The following is a 16,961-nucleotide window of genomic DNA, read 5'->3' on the forward strand; positions in this document are numbered from 1 at the left end:
TGAGAACCACTGACATTAGTAGTCTCTCAAGAACAGGCTAACTGAGCTCCATTTAAGTGAAAAGGACCTTTTCTTTGACGATGGCTGGCCAGATTGCTGACATAGAAACATAGGGTTTTCAAAATACCTTAGAAGGATTCAAAAGACACTTATAGAATCGGGTCAAAATTCTAATTTTCACGATTTTTCAAAAATAGCAGATCTACAAGCTCGCAGCGCGGCACTCGGTGCCGCGCTGTGAGCTTGTATATCTGCTATTTTTCAATAGTTAAGGCATAAAATAATGAAACACAAAATGTGTGTACCCGTTCTGAATGGGTCAATTATACCAATCACACGGGTGCACCAACCAACAGTCAACAAACCACAGTGCCATGAATGGGAGAAGCCACCGATCTGTCCGCTCATTTGCTCGGCCCAGTGGATGGGAAAATTTGATTCAAAAAATTCACTAAATATACTAAAATGCGTTTTAATTGAAATAAAATCAGCTCAAATATTTATATGCGATTAAACATGCGATTGATTATGATTAATTAATTACAAAGCCTCTAATTAGATTTGTTTTAATCGAGTCCCAGCCCAATATATATATATATATATATATATATATATATATATATATATATATATATTCGCAGCTCGACAGAAATGAATATGTATAGCGCTAGATAGATAACATTCACTCTATACTGTCACATAGGGATGAAATCTTTTAGAAGACAATTCTCTGTGTTTATTTTCATAGATAAAACATTGCGTTACCGGCAGTGACAAATGTGTTTAATGAGTGAGAAAGCAATCTAATTATGCCCCGGTTGAAAGCCGCGACGCTAGCATGTTTGTTGACATAGCCAGGAACACATTGGAATTGGGATTAGTCAGCTGCTGTCCTGAAGAGCTCTCTGTGTGTGTGATCTGTGCTGCTATTATTTAGTCCCCCCAGGAATCCGCGGAGAAAAATGCTTTATTCCGCGGAGAACAATCCTGATTCTGCGGAATTCTGTGGTGAACAATTCTTGATTCCGCGGACATTAATAAACAACCTAAAATGACCAGTTATCAAGCTAAAAATGATATAGTTCTAATAATCAAGTAAAACCCTTCATGAAATAGCTACAATTAATTGTAATTAGTGGTTAGAATAATCAAATAATCATTTTTGAGAATAAAAATCTAATATTAAATCTATTATTTTTTTAATTGTTATTGTTTTTAATAATTACTTTCTGTTGCAAAGACTATATTGTCATGCAAATTAACCAATTAGCCTAATTCACGACCCGCCCACTCAGCATCCCACGGGTGCTGAAGTCCCGTTTTGAAGGGGTAAATCCTACCATAGCCTATGGAGTTGGCACAGAAATCGCAAATTTAATGCAATTTCCGAATAGTAAAGTATAAAATACGGCTAGCATGATCAAGAACACAAGATACTAAACGGCACAATGCACTATAATGTACTTTACTGTTAGAAATAATGATTTGTTGGCTTTAAGTCCAGTATAGTTTCCCCTTCTAAATTGAAGTCAGCACCCGGGGAAAACTGAGAAACGGAAGTAGGTGGGCGGGCCGTGAATTAGGCTAATGCCCATAGTAACCACATTTTAGAGGATAGCCTACCTACTACCTAGTATGGGTGTAATATTTATTTATTCTCTTCTGTATTAGCATTGTTATTGCCAGGACCATTATAGAGGCAGAGAGGAACTATAGATCAGGACACAGTTTCTGTCAGGAACGAATGTGGGACCGGACCAATACAGCGTCAGTGCAACTAGCAGGAGGAAGCTAAGCTATTCCCCAGGCTCTGTATGAAGTGGCCACTTGCCAGACCATGTACACATTGTTTTATAATAGTAGTAATGACTACTCCCGCCGCTCTGCTGCCACTCGCGACCGCTATTCCGCGGACGTCAGAAAAGTCCGCGAACGGCCGAGAAATCCGCGGGTGGTCGCGAATTCCGCGAAAAATTCTGCGATCGCGGAATCGCGGATTCCTGGGGGGACTAATTATTTATCGGTGTTTATACGGCAGAGGAAAACAATCTATTAAACTCAATCCGCACAATGCTTTAAAAAAACACTTATAGGACCTGATAACAACTTCATTATAGGCTTTATAGAGAGAGAGAGTTGTTGCGTTATGATGTTTATCTCAAAGCAAAACAAAACACAAAAATGTAAAGCAGTTTTGTTTGTGTTGTGAGCTTTTAGATATGATATTTTCTACCGAATCTGCACCCCATAGGGACAATGTGGACCAGGGTTCATTTCCATTGACTAAAGCTATGTCGAAAAATTTTCATCGGCTACCTTTTTTCACTGACGAATAGGCCTACTAGATAAAAACGAAATATACAAGCTCACAACACGTTTCGCTGCGATGTGTTGTGAGCTTGTAGATCGGCTATTTTCAGCATGCAACCAAATGTAAAATTTGACAAATTTTGACAAAATCAACTGCAGTTTTAGTTGACTAAAATAGACTAAAACTAAAACTTATCAGATGACTAAAATATAACTAAAACCAAATGACATTTTATTCAAAAGACAAGAAAATGTTGTCCTAAATTGTGCTATTTTATCATGAACATTAGTGAGGAGTGGACCAATTATATGAAGATACAGTACACAATATGTCCATATGGTCGTTCCCAGATATTGATATATTGATGACATATTGGCCATTTATGGAAGCGTGACATGAGGTGAGACGGACATGATCTGCAGGTTTTCATGCTTAATATGGAGATCTCTGTGAATGCCCTACCCTTTAATACAAACCCCATTATACCTGTTGTCATAAGAGCCGTTTTGACCATAAGTTTGCCTGTGTCCATTTAAGCCCATATAGGAACATCAGAACACGTCATACTGATGACATTCAATACGTAACCATGGCATTTTTTCTCATGTGGCGTACGTGATGTCAGAGCCTTTTATGATGTGATGTCACAATGAGTCCGCGCTTGCGCCGGTTTCCTCAGAAACAGCCTGATGTCAACAATCATCTCCGCATACAGAGATTCCGAACGTTTTGCACCGGTTTCGGAAAACGGCGAGTCGGGTCGGGTCGAGGCCCGGCACTGCACTCCGCACCGCGGCGGGGAACGCGTGTGCCGAATCTGAAGCCGGTGGGACGAACGGTTCTCGAGATACGCGGATTACAGACAGACACGCACGCACGCATGCAGAGACTTCTCGCATTTATAGATAGATGATACATGTTAGTGTTCTGTATATATGTGGCTGATCAGAGGTAAGGTTGTGAAACGGTGTAGATGTGTTGTGTTGAGCTGTGAACCTGATGGGGATTCATTCATTCAGACATTAGTGGAGAAAATAACAACTCTTATCCCAGAATGTCAAACTGCACCTGCTCCATTAAGAGCAGATGGGAAACGCTTTTCAGCAATTACTTCATCAAATTGCTAGGATGTTATGCTAACATGATGAACCCAACAGCACCACTGCACTTAATGCACTGCAGTCTGTAGCATGCGTAGTGCCATTACGTGTCATAATTGTAATCTTCATGGCATTTTTAGTTGTATTGCTTCAGTGTAGAATAGGTAATATGAGAGTGACTGAATCACATGCTATGGTTTAAATGCAAGCAGACAGTTAACAGATATGGTATTTGTTTCATTTTCAAGGCTATACTGACTGCACTGGTACTCTCACAAAAAAAAAAAAAAAAAACATGCAGTAATCCTGGTCTCTATACCGCCTCCACCATAATGTGTCTTTCTTTATATTTCGTAAACTTGAATTCTCTCTCACTCGAAAATTTTTCACCGTTTTAGAACTCCTTCAGCAGCCTTTGCTATAGATTTTGGTGCTTTTACGGCGATAGTTCTCCCCACCGTTTGGTGCCTACCCAAGCATGGTGCCCTCTGCTTCAGCACGTAGAGCATGCATTCATTCGGCTCTGCTTCTAATCAAGTAAAGTACAGATACTCAAAACATTTCCTTATGTACTTTACAGTATAGTTACTGTCCAACCACTGGATTGAATGGGATTGATTGATTGAAGACTTTATTAGAAGTTTGCATAGGAAAAAGTACAGTTTTCACTGGTGCAAGGTCAACTAGTAAACGTTTCTGCTTATTTGCACAGGAAACCATTTAAGTATCTCATATAACATTGAATGACAGATGGATAGAACACAGTACTATGCAGTAGATATTGTCAGAAAAAAGGAAAAACAAAATAACAGTGCAAAAAATACATACAGTAGATATATACCAAGAAGGGTCAGGGGGAGGGTAAGGCTGGGCTAGGTCTGTTTTTACCAGTTACGAGCGGCTGCCGCCTGTAAGTGTTTTTTCAGGGCGATTTTAAAGTTACACTCCTTTAAGGCCTTCGGTAAGGCGTTCCACATTTTGTTGGTATACTAGGACAGTGTTTCTCAATCTTTTTTGGCTTGAGTACCCCCTTTCCCTGATTATTGAATCCATGTACCCCCTTAACCCGACAACAACATTTTCCCAATTAAATCACAAAAAATAAAAAAGGGAGTGAGAGTTTCAACACTGTGGCCATAACATTTCAGTCCAGTTTTCAGGTCAATAACTTACATTCAAACCACATTCAAACACATACCAGTTGCCTGGTACCATGTCATTTGTTTTGGCAACTATCAGGCTCACAAGTTTCTCCAAGTGTCATCATTAAACATAACAGTAAATGTTGTTTCTCTTTCTAAATATATTGTAGTTCATTATTTAACTATGAATAATAGTATCATGATTTATACTTCTATTTTCTTTTTGGGGGCATTATCTTGAGTACCCCCTGCTGTACCTCCGCGTACCCCTAGGGGTACACGTAACCCCATTTGAGAAACACTGTAGTAGGAGAACGAGTTTGACTTTGTTTGATTTGACTATGGGTTGAACGTGATCTGTGGCACTGCCTCTGGTGTTGTAGTTGTGGACGTCCTTAACGTTTTCAAAGTATTTTGTCAGGTTCTGTACATGGGTTTCTTTTATGGACATTATGAAATGATGCAGTGTGAGGACTGATTGCATTGTTGAAAGGCCTTTACTGTCAGGTCCTGCATACTAAACCAGTGCAGCAAAAAGAAAAAACTGTCCCTGAATGAAAATGTCCGGCTCTGAGGGAGATGCATTCAGACATTCATTTGATTCCAGCTCCTCTGGGACCTGCACTTCCTGTCAGTGTGTTGCTATCAGTGAGGCTGCAGACAGGCTATACATACAGCCTCCCTTCCTTTCTCCTATACAAGCCCCCAGACCACTATACACAGGGGTGTTGCACCAAATTCTGTGCCCTGGGAACAAGGATTCACTCTGGGCCCCCCATGAATGTTCTTCAGGGGGTTTAACTGCATTTAGACTAGGAACGCATTATTGCACGTTATTTTGGGCTTTAACTTTTAAAAATGGCAGATATATACAAGCTCACAGCGCGGCACCGAGTGCCATGCTGTGAGCTTGTAGATCTGAAAATGTCATCTGAATATGTCAATGGTGCTCAAACTTTTTCGTGAGGAGGACCCCCAAAATGATATGTGTTTGGCCACGGAACCCCATTTCAAAATATTTAGTTCCAGGGACCCCCCAGAAGCAAAATTTTAGTTACGAATGTTCGCTTAAAGATTCACACACATTTTCACAACTTTTCAAAAATAGCAGATCTACAAGCTCGCAGCACGGCTGTGAACTTGTATATCTGCTATTTCTCAATAGCCAAAGTATAAAATAACTAAGGCCCCTCCACCTTGGGCCCTAGTAACTCAGTCCCACTTTCCCCCCTCTTGTGACGCCCTTGCCTTTACAACCCCCCTGACCACCTCCCTTCCCTTCTCTTCTCTTCTCCTTGTCACCCCTCTTTTCTCAACAATCTCTCACTGTCTCCATCCATCCCTTCACCTCCCTCAGTCTCCCATCGTCGTATTTCTGTGTTTTATGTCTTGAGGAGAGAGAACCGTGCAAAGTCCCATGAAGACCAGTCCTGAAAAATATGAAAAAATGTCTTCTAGATCCCAATGGTTTTCATTTGACCGTGGACCAAAGGATTTTGTTCCAGGGACCCACCTGGCCTGAAGCAAAGATTTGAGTTGAAAAATATTCGCTTTAAAAGAATATACCTGTATATTCAAAATATTTGCACAAATGTTCAAGTTTTTTCAGAGTGCCGTGCTATGAACTTGTATATCTGCTGTTTTTGAAAAGCCAAAATATATATATATTTTTTAAATGCTTAAAGGGGCCCCACCATGCTTTTCACAATATATATTTTATATAAATATTGGCCCATAATACGGTTTTATACAGGTTTTATCCTAAACAACCACTCGGATATTGACATTTCGTGTTCTGTCTGTCTCTAATTCCAAGCCATTTCAGATGCAATACCAAAATGCCCTTTGTTGGCAACGGGGCACTGTCTTTGGGCTAAAATTGGGACGATACAGATAATATTAGAGAACCACAATGAGAACCATGTAGAGTCAATCACAATCTTCTCTGTATCGTTCCAATTTTAGTACCATTTTACCTCATGGTTCCACCTCATATATATGGTCTCAATAGAATATAGCCTCCAAAGAAGTACTGCCCCCTTCTCAAGGGGGCCCAATAGGAAATGAGCAAGGGGGCGATTTCAAAAGAGTACCATTCAGACACGCCCATTCAGAAAATCACTGAAATGAAAGGGGCTTAGAGTTAATGATTTTTTATTTATTTTTTTGGCTGGAAGAGACACTGGGAAGACCAAAAAACAAGAAAAAAAAATGAAATTCATGGTGGGGCCCCTTTAAAGTGGTAAAGTGACACAGATGAGTTATAAAATGTATTCATTTCAGTCTCACCGGGGGACGGCGAGGGATGCGTTTTCAGCCAATCATCACTGTATATACGCCTTGGCCGCCGCGCACCTAATTTGAACGTCTACCAACAGGTCACGTTGCTCTCGATTGCTCAGTGAAAGGGTGTGATTGCGTTCTTCTGTTGCTTGGGTTTGCTTATGTAACCGCTGGAAACTCTGCATTGTGTTATTATTGATGGCACCAGACCCAGTGGACCATTTATATTTTTCTTTCTGCATAGAGGATATTACAGGCAACAGTTTCCCGTTTATAATGGCCTGGATGGATGCATGGTGTCCCCTCAAGGGGGTCTTTCTGCAGGGAAGAGGTGAGAGGAGAGGAGAGGGCTGGCAAAAGAAGAATCATTTAGTGTTCATAAGAATAAAAAATATACTGCGGTTTCCTTTTCATGGTGCGGCGGCTCAATGGAGCAACTCTGCTAGTGTCAGCTCATACACCAAATGTACTGTCCATAGTTCATACACTACAGTAGTATACTGTCCATAGTTCATACACTACAGTAGTATACTGTACATAGTTCATACACTACAGTAGTATACCATAGAAGTGGTGTAGAGTATGATAACTACATACATTTACTTAAGTACTGTACTTAAGTTGGCCTACAATTTTGTTCTTGAGTATTTCCGATTTCCAATATTTTTGCTTCTACTCAACTACATTTCGGATCCAAATCCAAATACTTTCACTCCACTACATTTAAAAACTTTAGTCACTAATTACTTTGTAGATTGATTATTATTGCAAAACATACATGATTAAACACTTCAACCCTATACATTTTGGCAATTTCTCGCAAAAATGATATTATATTTGAAAACTTGGAAATGGAACATAATGATTACTTTTACTTTCGGTACTTTAAGTACATTTTGATGCCAATACTGTTGTACTTTTCCTCAAGTACATTTTGAATTCCGAATTATACTTGTAACCTTAGTACTTCTAAATTGCAGTATTGATACTTTTACTTAAGTACAACATTTTAGTAATTTTTTCCACCACTGATACATAGTTCATATATTTCTATATTTACGGTAGTTCATACAGTACAATCTTAAGCGTTTTTCATATACTAGTAGTCGTTGTTTGTAACTACTGTAGAGTTTGAACTCTAGTTGTGCATCCGGCTTTGTCGGGGGTCTCTACGAACACAAACGGTGTGTTCGGGGGAAGGAAGCCAGGCAGGGAGGAGGATATTAGTCACTGCACCTTCTCCTACGGGCTGGGGGGGGGGGGCACCTGTCAGCTGGTAGTGTTGGTGGGAGGAGTAGGAGTAAACTCTATGTCCTCCCGGTGGGGGCTCCTCACTGGAAGGTGAGTCATGCAGTAGGATACAACAGCAGGGACAACACACACATGTGTGTGGGGAGGTATCGATGGGCATAATGACTTGGGGAGAAAAGGGCTTAAAACAAAAATAAAAAGGGAAATAGGTCAGTACTCAGTATTGACTCTTTTATATCTCTTTGTGTCGACCATTTTAACATCCTGTTCCATTGTCTGGCATTGTTTCATTGCCAGTGAATAATAAAAACAAACACCATAAGATGGCTAATATGTCCAGTAGGTTTACTGGATAACAGCACAATGTGTGTCTGCCAGTGTTGCACGGATGAACAGACTGGGGAACAATGTGACTGTGTACAGCAGGTTGGTGGTGTGTGCACTGTGGGCACACACATACTGTATGACTGTAGAACAGGTTGGTGGTAGGTGGTGTGTGCACTGTGCAGCAGGGACGTGCAGAGAATGTTACAGAGGCAGGGGCTGAAATGTCTAAAAGGGCCTTTTGGTGAAAATATCGAAGATAGCAGACAACTGTAGACAACTGTTAGCTTACTTTTTATTTTTTATTGTTTATCTTGTATCTCTGCAACTGTAGAGCTTACGTTTTTATCGTGTATCTGTAAAGCACTCTGTGCATTCGTGCTGTGAAGGGTGCTATATGAATAAAGTTCATTCATTCATTCATTCACCTCCAAGCTCACAATGCATCATCGCAGTGCGACGTGTTGTGAGCTTGGAGACGGATACTGTATGTGTGCACGTGACTGCTGAGCAGACACATACTGTATGACTATAGAGCAGGTTGGTGGTAGGTGGTGTGTGTGTGTGTGTGTGTGTGTGTGTGTGTGTGTGTGTGTGTGTGTGTGTGTGTGTGTGTGTGTGTGTGTGTGTGTGTGTGTGTGTGTGTGTGTGTGTGTTTGATGTGAGGCATGCTCTCTCATTTGTCATGTATTGAACTGTATCTGTGTCTTACTGTGGGTGTAAGGAGCTTATCTAACATGGGTACTGTATGTGTGTCTTACTGTGGGTGTAAGGAGCTTATCTAACATGTTGTGTACTGTATGTGTGTCTTACTGTGGGTGTAAGGAGCTTATCTAACATGTTGTGTACTGTATGTGTGTCTTACTGTGGGTGTAAGGAGCTTATCTAACATGTTGTGTACTGTATGTGTGTCTTACTGTGGGTGTAAGGAGCTTATCTAACATGTTGTGTACTGTATGTGTGTCTTACTGTGGGTGTAAGGAGCTTATCTAACATGTTGTGTACTGTATGTGTGTCTTACTGTGGGTGTAAGGAGCTTATCTAACATGTTGTGTACTGTATGTGTGTCTTACTGTGGGTGTAAGGAGCTTATCTAACATGTTGTGTACTGTATGTGTGTCTTACTGTGGGTGTAAGGAGCTTATCTAACATGTTGTGTACTGTATGTGTGTCTTACTGTGGGTGTAAGGAGCTTATCTAACATGTTGTGTACTGTATGTGTGTCTTACTGTGGGTGTAAGGAGCTTATCTAACATGTTGTGTACTGTATGTGTGTCTTACTGTGGGTGTAAGGAGCTTATCTAACATGTTGTGTACTGTATGTGTGTCTTACTGTGGGTGTAAGGAGCTTATCTAACATGTTGTGTACTGTATGTGTGTCTTACTGTGGGTGTAAGGAGCTTATCTAACATGTTGTGTACTGTATGTGTGTCTTACTGTGGGTGTAAGGAGCTTATCTAACATGTTGTGTACTGTATGTGTGTCTTACTGTGGGTGTAAGGAGCTTATCTAACATGTTGTGTACTGTATGTGTGTCTTACTGTGGGTGTAAGGAGCTTATCTAACATGTTGTGTACTGTATGTGTGTCTTACTGTGGGTGTAAGGAGCTTATCTAACATGTTGTGTACTGTATGTGTGTCTTACTGTGGGTGTAAGGAGCTTATCTAACATGTTGTGTACTGTATGTGTGTCTTACTGTGGGTGTAAGGAGCTTATCTAACATGTTGTGTACTGTATGTGTGTCTTACTGTGGGTGTAAGGAGCTTATCTAACATGGGTACTGTATGTGTCTCCTAATGTAGGTGTAAGGACTTTATCTAACATGTTGTGTACTGTATGTGTGTCTTGTTGTAGGTGTAAGGACCTTATCTAACATGTGTACTGTATGTGTGTCTTATTGCAGGTGTAAGGAGGGATATCATGGACTCCGCTGTGACCAGTTCGTCCCCAAGACGGATGCCATTCTGTCAGACCCAAGTATGATCTGTTTTCACTATTATTCACACAGTATAGTTTACAGTAAATACAACCCTGTTTATCCTCCTCCAGCAAATTCTGATTTAGTTTTAGTCATAGTCTTAAATTATAATTAATATTTGTTTCATCTGAAATGTTTTAGTTTAAGTCGACTAAATATCAAATTTACTTGACTAAATCTACAGTTAATTTAATCGACTAAAACTTTGACAGGCCTTGATGGTGTCATAATGGATGATTTTACACTTGGTTGCATGCTGAAAATAGCAGATCTACTTGCTCACAACGTGTCACGCTGAGACGTGTTGTGAGTTGGCTTGTAGATCTGTTATTTTCAGAGTGCAATGACTTGTCTTTTAGTTCTTCTGGATCTCTTCTCCACTTGTAACTCCTTAACACTTTAGTCTAGTTTTTTATTTGTTGACAAAATTGTCAATCTATTTAGTCTTCTTAGTCTTAGACATCATGGCTTAGTTTTTATTATGTTTTTGTCAGTAAAAAAAGGTGGTTGACGAAGATTTTTCGTCATGGTTTTAGCCAACAAAATCAATTCTACCCTGATGAGACAGTAGTATTGAATTATGATACATGTGAATGCACTGCAGATTGAATTAAGACCAACTTCACAGAAAAAGATAATAAAACATAGATGATAATATTGTTGTTGTCGGGTGGAAGCCTTGTATGTCCAAAACCATTTGTTTTGTATTTATCAATTTAAACGTGATTTAAAATAATGAAAATAGCTGATCTACAAGAACACAACGCCTTGCAGTGTGAGGTGTTGTGTGCTTGTAGATCGGCTATTTTCACTAGTTTTGTGTGACGGTCGTTAATTTACAAATGTACACATTTGAAACTTGGAGATACAAGGTTTCTAGCCGACAGTGAAGATATGATACTTTATAAAGTTGAAGGGATAATCTTCCTCTAGGAGGAGCTATTGAGCTATAGTACTGCAACTGATCCAAGTGAAATATCAGTGAAGTTCCCCTTTAAAATGTTAAAAGGTTCACATTAACACCTCACAAACTAGTTATACTGTACCACAGTGTACTGTATAATGAAGTGAGATTTACTGTCTGTGTCAAATGAAATCATCAAATATTGGATAAAACGCTGTGCCTCTTAAAGAGGTTTTGCAGAGTCATATTTCTTGGGCAGAGTGTAAATCAGATTCAGCCCACACCTGCAACAACTTTAAAATTCGTTTTTTATGCAGAATGGTTTATTTGTCCTAGGATGGTGGTTGCCCACAGCTGTAAAGTAAATCCCATTGTGAGAATATGATAGCGCTTTATTATTATCTATTTTTAGTTTTAAATGGATTCTTTAATAGTTAAAGCATGTTATAGTAACATGACTGCAAACAGCCTCGAAATCTCCATAGTTGTTGCATGGGGTTCCTAAAGTTACATATTTCACCAAAAATGTGATGCATTGTGAGGTTGTAGATCTGCTATTGTTGTTGAAGAGACTTGGTGTAGGCTGAAAAAGATCGCACCAAGTACAGTGCAACTCCGTTTTACTAAGTATAAGTGGTTAAACTGAAGTGATATTGATGAATTCCAAATATTATCAAAGTATCCTGAGGCAACCCTGGACTTGTGTGTCACTCACGGCCCCCACTTTGAGAAACGCTAATCTACACAGCATGAAACCAGCGTTGTGCCTTGAGTGCCACTCTGCCCTGAGACTAATGGACTAATGCACTCTCAGTTAAATATATAAGATAGTATAACGTAGTAAACATAAAGACAAAGTATACTGCACTGGTTTCCATTTGTTGGGTCCATCCAACACCATCGATTGAGAGATCATTAAAGTAGACTTTAACACTCTGTAAATGCACACGGCCTCAAACGCTCGACTCTGGGAGTCACGTTCTCTATGCCAGCCATTCCCCAAACCTGTCAGTCAGGGCCCCCTAGTGGGCCGTGAGGAGGATATTGCAAAGTGCGCTTGTAGATCTGCTATTTTCACTAGTTTGTGTCCCAGGCAAACGTTTAATCTCTCTTTTTGGTCTCGACCTGAAAAGTTTGGCAACCACTGCTCTAAATCATGCTTTCACATTGGCCCTTTGGCTTTGTCATTATTGTGTGTGTTTGGTGCAGCTGTATTGCTTACTATATTCTCGCATTTTTTTAATCATCTGAACTGGATAACAAAATCAGCCTGGGATTTCATGGCCCTTTAAAGTATTTTTATTTTTTGAAAGTGCAACCTGACCGAGAAAAGGTTGTGAACAGATGCTCTATACCAGTCTTAGTCTACTCTGGAAGGCAACGAGTCAGTATGAAATTGGAGGGTATTTTTAAATCTCTTGTCTACTGGGAACAGCTTTAGCTTGTTGCTTATACTGTAACAAGCCTTTTGAGTGCTCCAATATGGCTTTGTTTTATTTCTTTATTTTTCATGAACAATGAAGGGAGAAGAATACAAAATTGAGTCACAATTGTAAAGGGGAGCCTATTATGCTCGTCTTCCAGTACCATATATTTTTATTCTGGGACTGAGCTAGAGTAGCTTTGCATGATTCACAGATTGATATGTATCTCATGCCGTCATTTCAGTCTCTTCCAGGGACAAGCTTTAGTATTATTATTATTCGGTTATTGTTCTGCTCTCTTTAAAGCCCAACTCTCTAAACCAGTGCTTCTCAAACTTTTTTCTTTTCTTCTTCTTCTTTTTGGGCTGCCGTACCCCCTTATAGTGATTTCTGAAGCAGAGTACCCCTTCCCCTGACTGCAGCATTTTGCTTAGAAAGATTGACTTCAAAAGTCCAGTTCCAATGCCAATATGTTCAAAATAAAATAGCATAATGGCAAATAAACATTGGCTTTCTATTCAATAACAGTTGTACTAGTCAAGATATTGATGAGCAGGTTCACAAAAAGTCTGTCAATGATTAACCATTCACAATTATAAACATTAACAGTACAATACATAATGGGAATATGTACATAATACATAATTCCCATTTTCAATTTTTTCTCACGTACCCATAGGGTACATGTACTGGGGGCATCTGAGAAACACTGCTCTAAACCATTGGTTCTCAAAGTACAGTCCGGGGACCCCCGGGGGTCCTTGAGGCAGCTAAATGATAGTATAGGAACCATATGGAACCTTATGGGTCTTTAACTCAGAGAGTGTACACATGGAACCAAATGGACCCTACCTGGTTGATTCGGTTCTATTTGTACACTCTCAGAGGTAAACTAGAAAAATATTGTTCCTTCGAAACAATTGTGGGCTCGCTTCAAGCCAGAAAACAATGGCTATAAAAGCACAAAATGTCAAGATCGCAGGCAGTGCTCTCTTTGACGTTACTGACGTCAAAGATTGGTCCATTTTGTTCCAAAAATGTGTTGTGCAAAAGTTGACCCGCTGGTGGCGCTATAACAGGCCAATGTGAGAAGGTTGGTATCTGTTCCTTGACCTATTGGGAATGTGCTTGCAAGATTTCACGCACATCCCAGGCTGTGTTCATGATTTGAGGTGTTTTTGGCTTTGGACACTTTATCGCTGCTTGCAGCTATATTTATTATTATTATTTTATAATTTTTTTGTGTGCACTTCATAGGCATGTTAGATAAAGGTCCTTAGATTGCGTGTAGAATGTTTCATGCAAATTGCAAAAAAAAATCCTAGAATAAAAACGGGTTTAAGCGTTTTACAAACTGCTCAAAATTATATAGCGCCCCCCTTTGGCCATTTGGGGTAAGATTGGTTTCAGTGATATTTGAACTAACCCTCTACACTATTTTGTCATGAAAATGTGACTTTGCTTGTATGTTTTAGAGGCAGAAGAATAATTTGCATAAAAATGCAATATTGTTTGAATTATTTAAAAAAGCATGTTTCAATGTTAAAGAAATCCGATCTGACAGATCTTTAGATATCGGTCCAAAGTTCACGTAAAAAAAGTTTTGTGCACGTGACGCGAAAATTCCAGAATAAAAGCGGGTTTACGCGTTTTACAAACTGCTCAAAGTGGCGGAAAATCGAAGGGCGGAGCTTACTTAACAACGACACAGATGTCTTCCGCTTGAGTCAAAGCACGCGTGTAACAAGTTGCATGTCTTCAAACGAAACGAGTCATGACTTATGCCCGTTTGAAGTTTGAATTTTCAGACGCTTCGTATAGCGCCCCCCTTTGGCCGATTGGAATAAAATTGGTTTCAGTGATACTTTGACTAACCCTCCACATCTTTGCCAAATGCCATGAACGTGTAACTTTGCATGTATGATTTAGAGGCCGAAGAATAATTTGCATAAAACCGCAATATATATTAAATTATTAAAAAATTATATTTCACTTTAAAAGAAATCCAACCAGACAGTTTGACCGTATAGGTCCAAAGTTCATGTGAAAAAAGTTTTGTGCACTTGACGCGAAAATCCCAGGAGGAGATAGATTTTTACTGTTTTTCATATAATTCCGAATTGTGGGAGACCTAAAGGTCAGAGGTCAAAAGTTAGAGGGTAAAAGTTGTTCGGCATGAGGAGACGCATAAGTGTATACAGGTTTCATGGCTGTATGTATAACACAGCATGAGCTATACCTGTTCAAAGATCGCACTTTCGAAGGCTTCCTACAGCGCCACCATTTGGCCGATTGCTATAATAAATAATAGCACACTTCGCCACTGTAAACTGAACACATTGATGTTTTTATTTTCATTTTCTCACTAAGTATGTAGGAGTAGAAAGGAACCGAAGATCCCGTCTACTGATTGCCTGCCTGATAGATAAATAATGACAATATCTAAAGTGTGCTCGCCTTATAGGCGAGCCCACAATTAACATTGATTTTACAATATAAATTGGGGTCTCAGAGATATAAATGCCATTGAATGGGGGTCCGTAGCCCTAATGCATGTCAAATGGGGGGTCCTTGAAATTAAAATGGTTGACAATCCATTGCCATTAAATGGGGGTCCGTAGCCCTAATGCATGTCAAATGGGGGGTCCTTGAAATTAATCTGGTAACAATCTTCTCTTATGGGGGGTCCGTGGCATGTATTTTCAAATGGGAGTCCGCAGGCTAATATGAGTCAATTTGGGTGTTTTCTTGACATGAAAAAGTTTGAGAAAGCACTGCTCTAAAAGCCCCTTCTGGTCTGATTGAACCAAGAGGTGAAGCCTGCTGACTCTCTGTGGCCTGAAGCAGCATGGCCTTAATGGAGACATCTGTCACCAGTTGACAGCCCCCCACCCCACCCCACCTCACCTCACCTCACCTCACCTCACCGCCCCCACATCCCCCACATCCCCCACAGGGATTCCTTCATGTGTTTACCTCCACATTTTGTGATAGACTTTTACCATTGTTTTTAGACTTATGTCGTTCCCTGCCAGCTTTTGTTAGGCTGCAGTGCTGCATGTTAAACCGTCAAAGCGTTCCAAAGATATGAGCTAATCCAGTTAGCATGTTTACACGTGGAGACGCTCCACCGCACGGGAAACGGAGATATGGGCGTTTTCCCGCCAAATGTAACATGGGAGCCTATCGGAGATCCATTATTTTCATTACAATTTAGGCATTTAGCAGACGCTCTTAATCCAGAGCGATTTACAATAAGCAAGGTAATACATCAATACATCAATACATCAATATCAACACATCAAATGCATAGAAATATCAATCTAGACAAAAAATAACGTAGGTAGATTGAGCACCTAGTCCGGGGGTCAGCAACCCGCGGCTCTAGAGCCGCATGCAACTCTTTAGCGCCGCCCTAGTGGATCCCTTGAGCTTTTTAAAAAATGTATGAAAATGGAAAAAGATGGGGGGGAAATATATTTTTTGATTTCTGTAGGAGGACAGACATGACACAAACATTCTTATCGTTTTCCAATGCTGTAAAAATGTGTAGAATAAATGTTAAATTTCAACATTCTCTCCAGGATGCGCTGTAGGGAAAATAAACAATTAATCACGAATGCTCATTATGTATTTGTAGCCTACTTAGACATTTTGATAGTAGGCTAATATAGCTAATATAGACACTTACAGCATGTGTTGCCTTCATTATAAGGCTTATAATAAGGCTTTCAATTTTTCGCGGCTCCAGACAGATTTGTTTTTAGTTTTTTTTGGTCCAATATGGCTCTTTCAACATTTTGGGTTGCCGACCCCTGACCTAGTCAGTAAAAAAAGCTTTAAATAAAAAAAACAAAAAATGCTATCTAGCTTTCATGTATGGTCATTGGGGGTTGGCGAGTACTACGGTAAGTAGCAGAGGTGTGTCTTCAATCCACGGCGGAAGCTAGGGAGTCACGCCTTTTATCACGCCTACTTCCTGTTTCCAAATGACCACAGTCGTCCTCGGTCAGTTCAGAAACCCTTCTGCCAGGGAAATCATCGGTAGGCGGGTTTGGTCATTTCAAATGTCAAAGGAATATAAAGACTGCAGTTTCCATTAGCTTGGATTCCCTGTCGATGACGTCACCGGTATAGGCAGGTTTCTGAAGAGTTCACAGCCCTCCTCTGAAAAGAAAGAGTGAGTAAACAAAAAATGTGGCATCTTATAATGAGCATTAGAGATGGGGACCAATTATGAAGA

General features: G+C 40.0%; 1 protein-coding gene across 1 annotated transcript in view; it reads left to right on the forward strand.

The window, feature by feature from the left end:
- Positions 1-16,961, forward strand: part of nrg3b (neuregulin 3b) — a gene marked incomplete at both ends in the record, with an annotated part of 585,734 nt that overhangs the window by 506,568 nt on the left and 62,205 nt on the right. Inside the window, one exon of the mRNA XM_080747178.1 lies at positions 10,316-10,389. Coding sequence (XP_080603304.1) covers positions 10,316-10,389 — 74 coding nt within the window. The remainder of the gene's footprint in view (positions 1-10,315; positions 10,390-16,961) is intronic.

This window comes from Nannobrachium achirus (assembly GCF_963921795.1).
Source record: "Nannobrachium achirus genome assembly, chromosome: 18".
NCBI lineage: Eukaryota > Metazoa > Chordata > Actinopteri > Myctophiformes > Myctophidae > Nannobrachium > Nannobrachium achirus.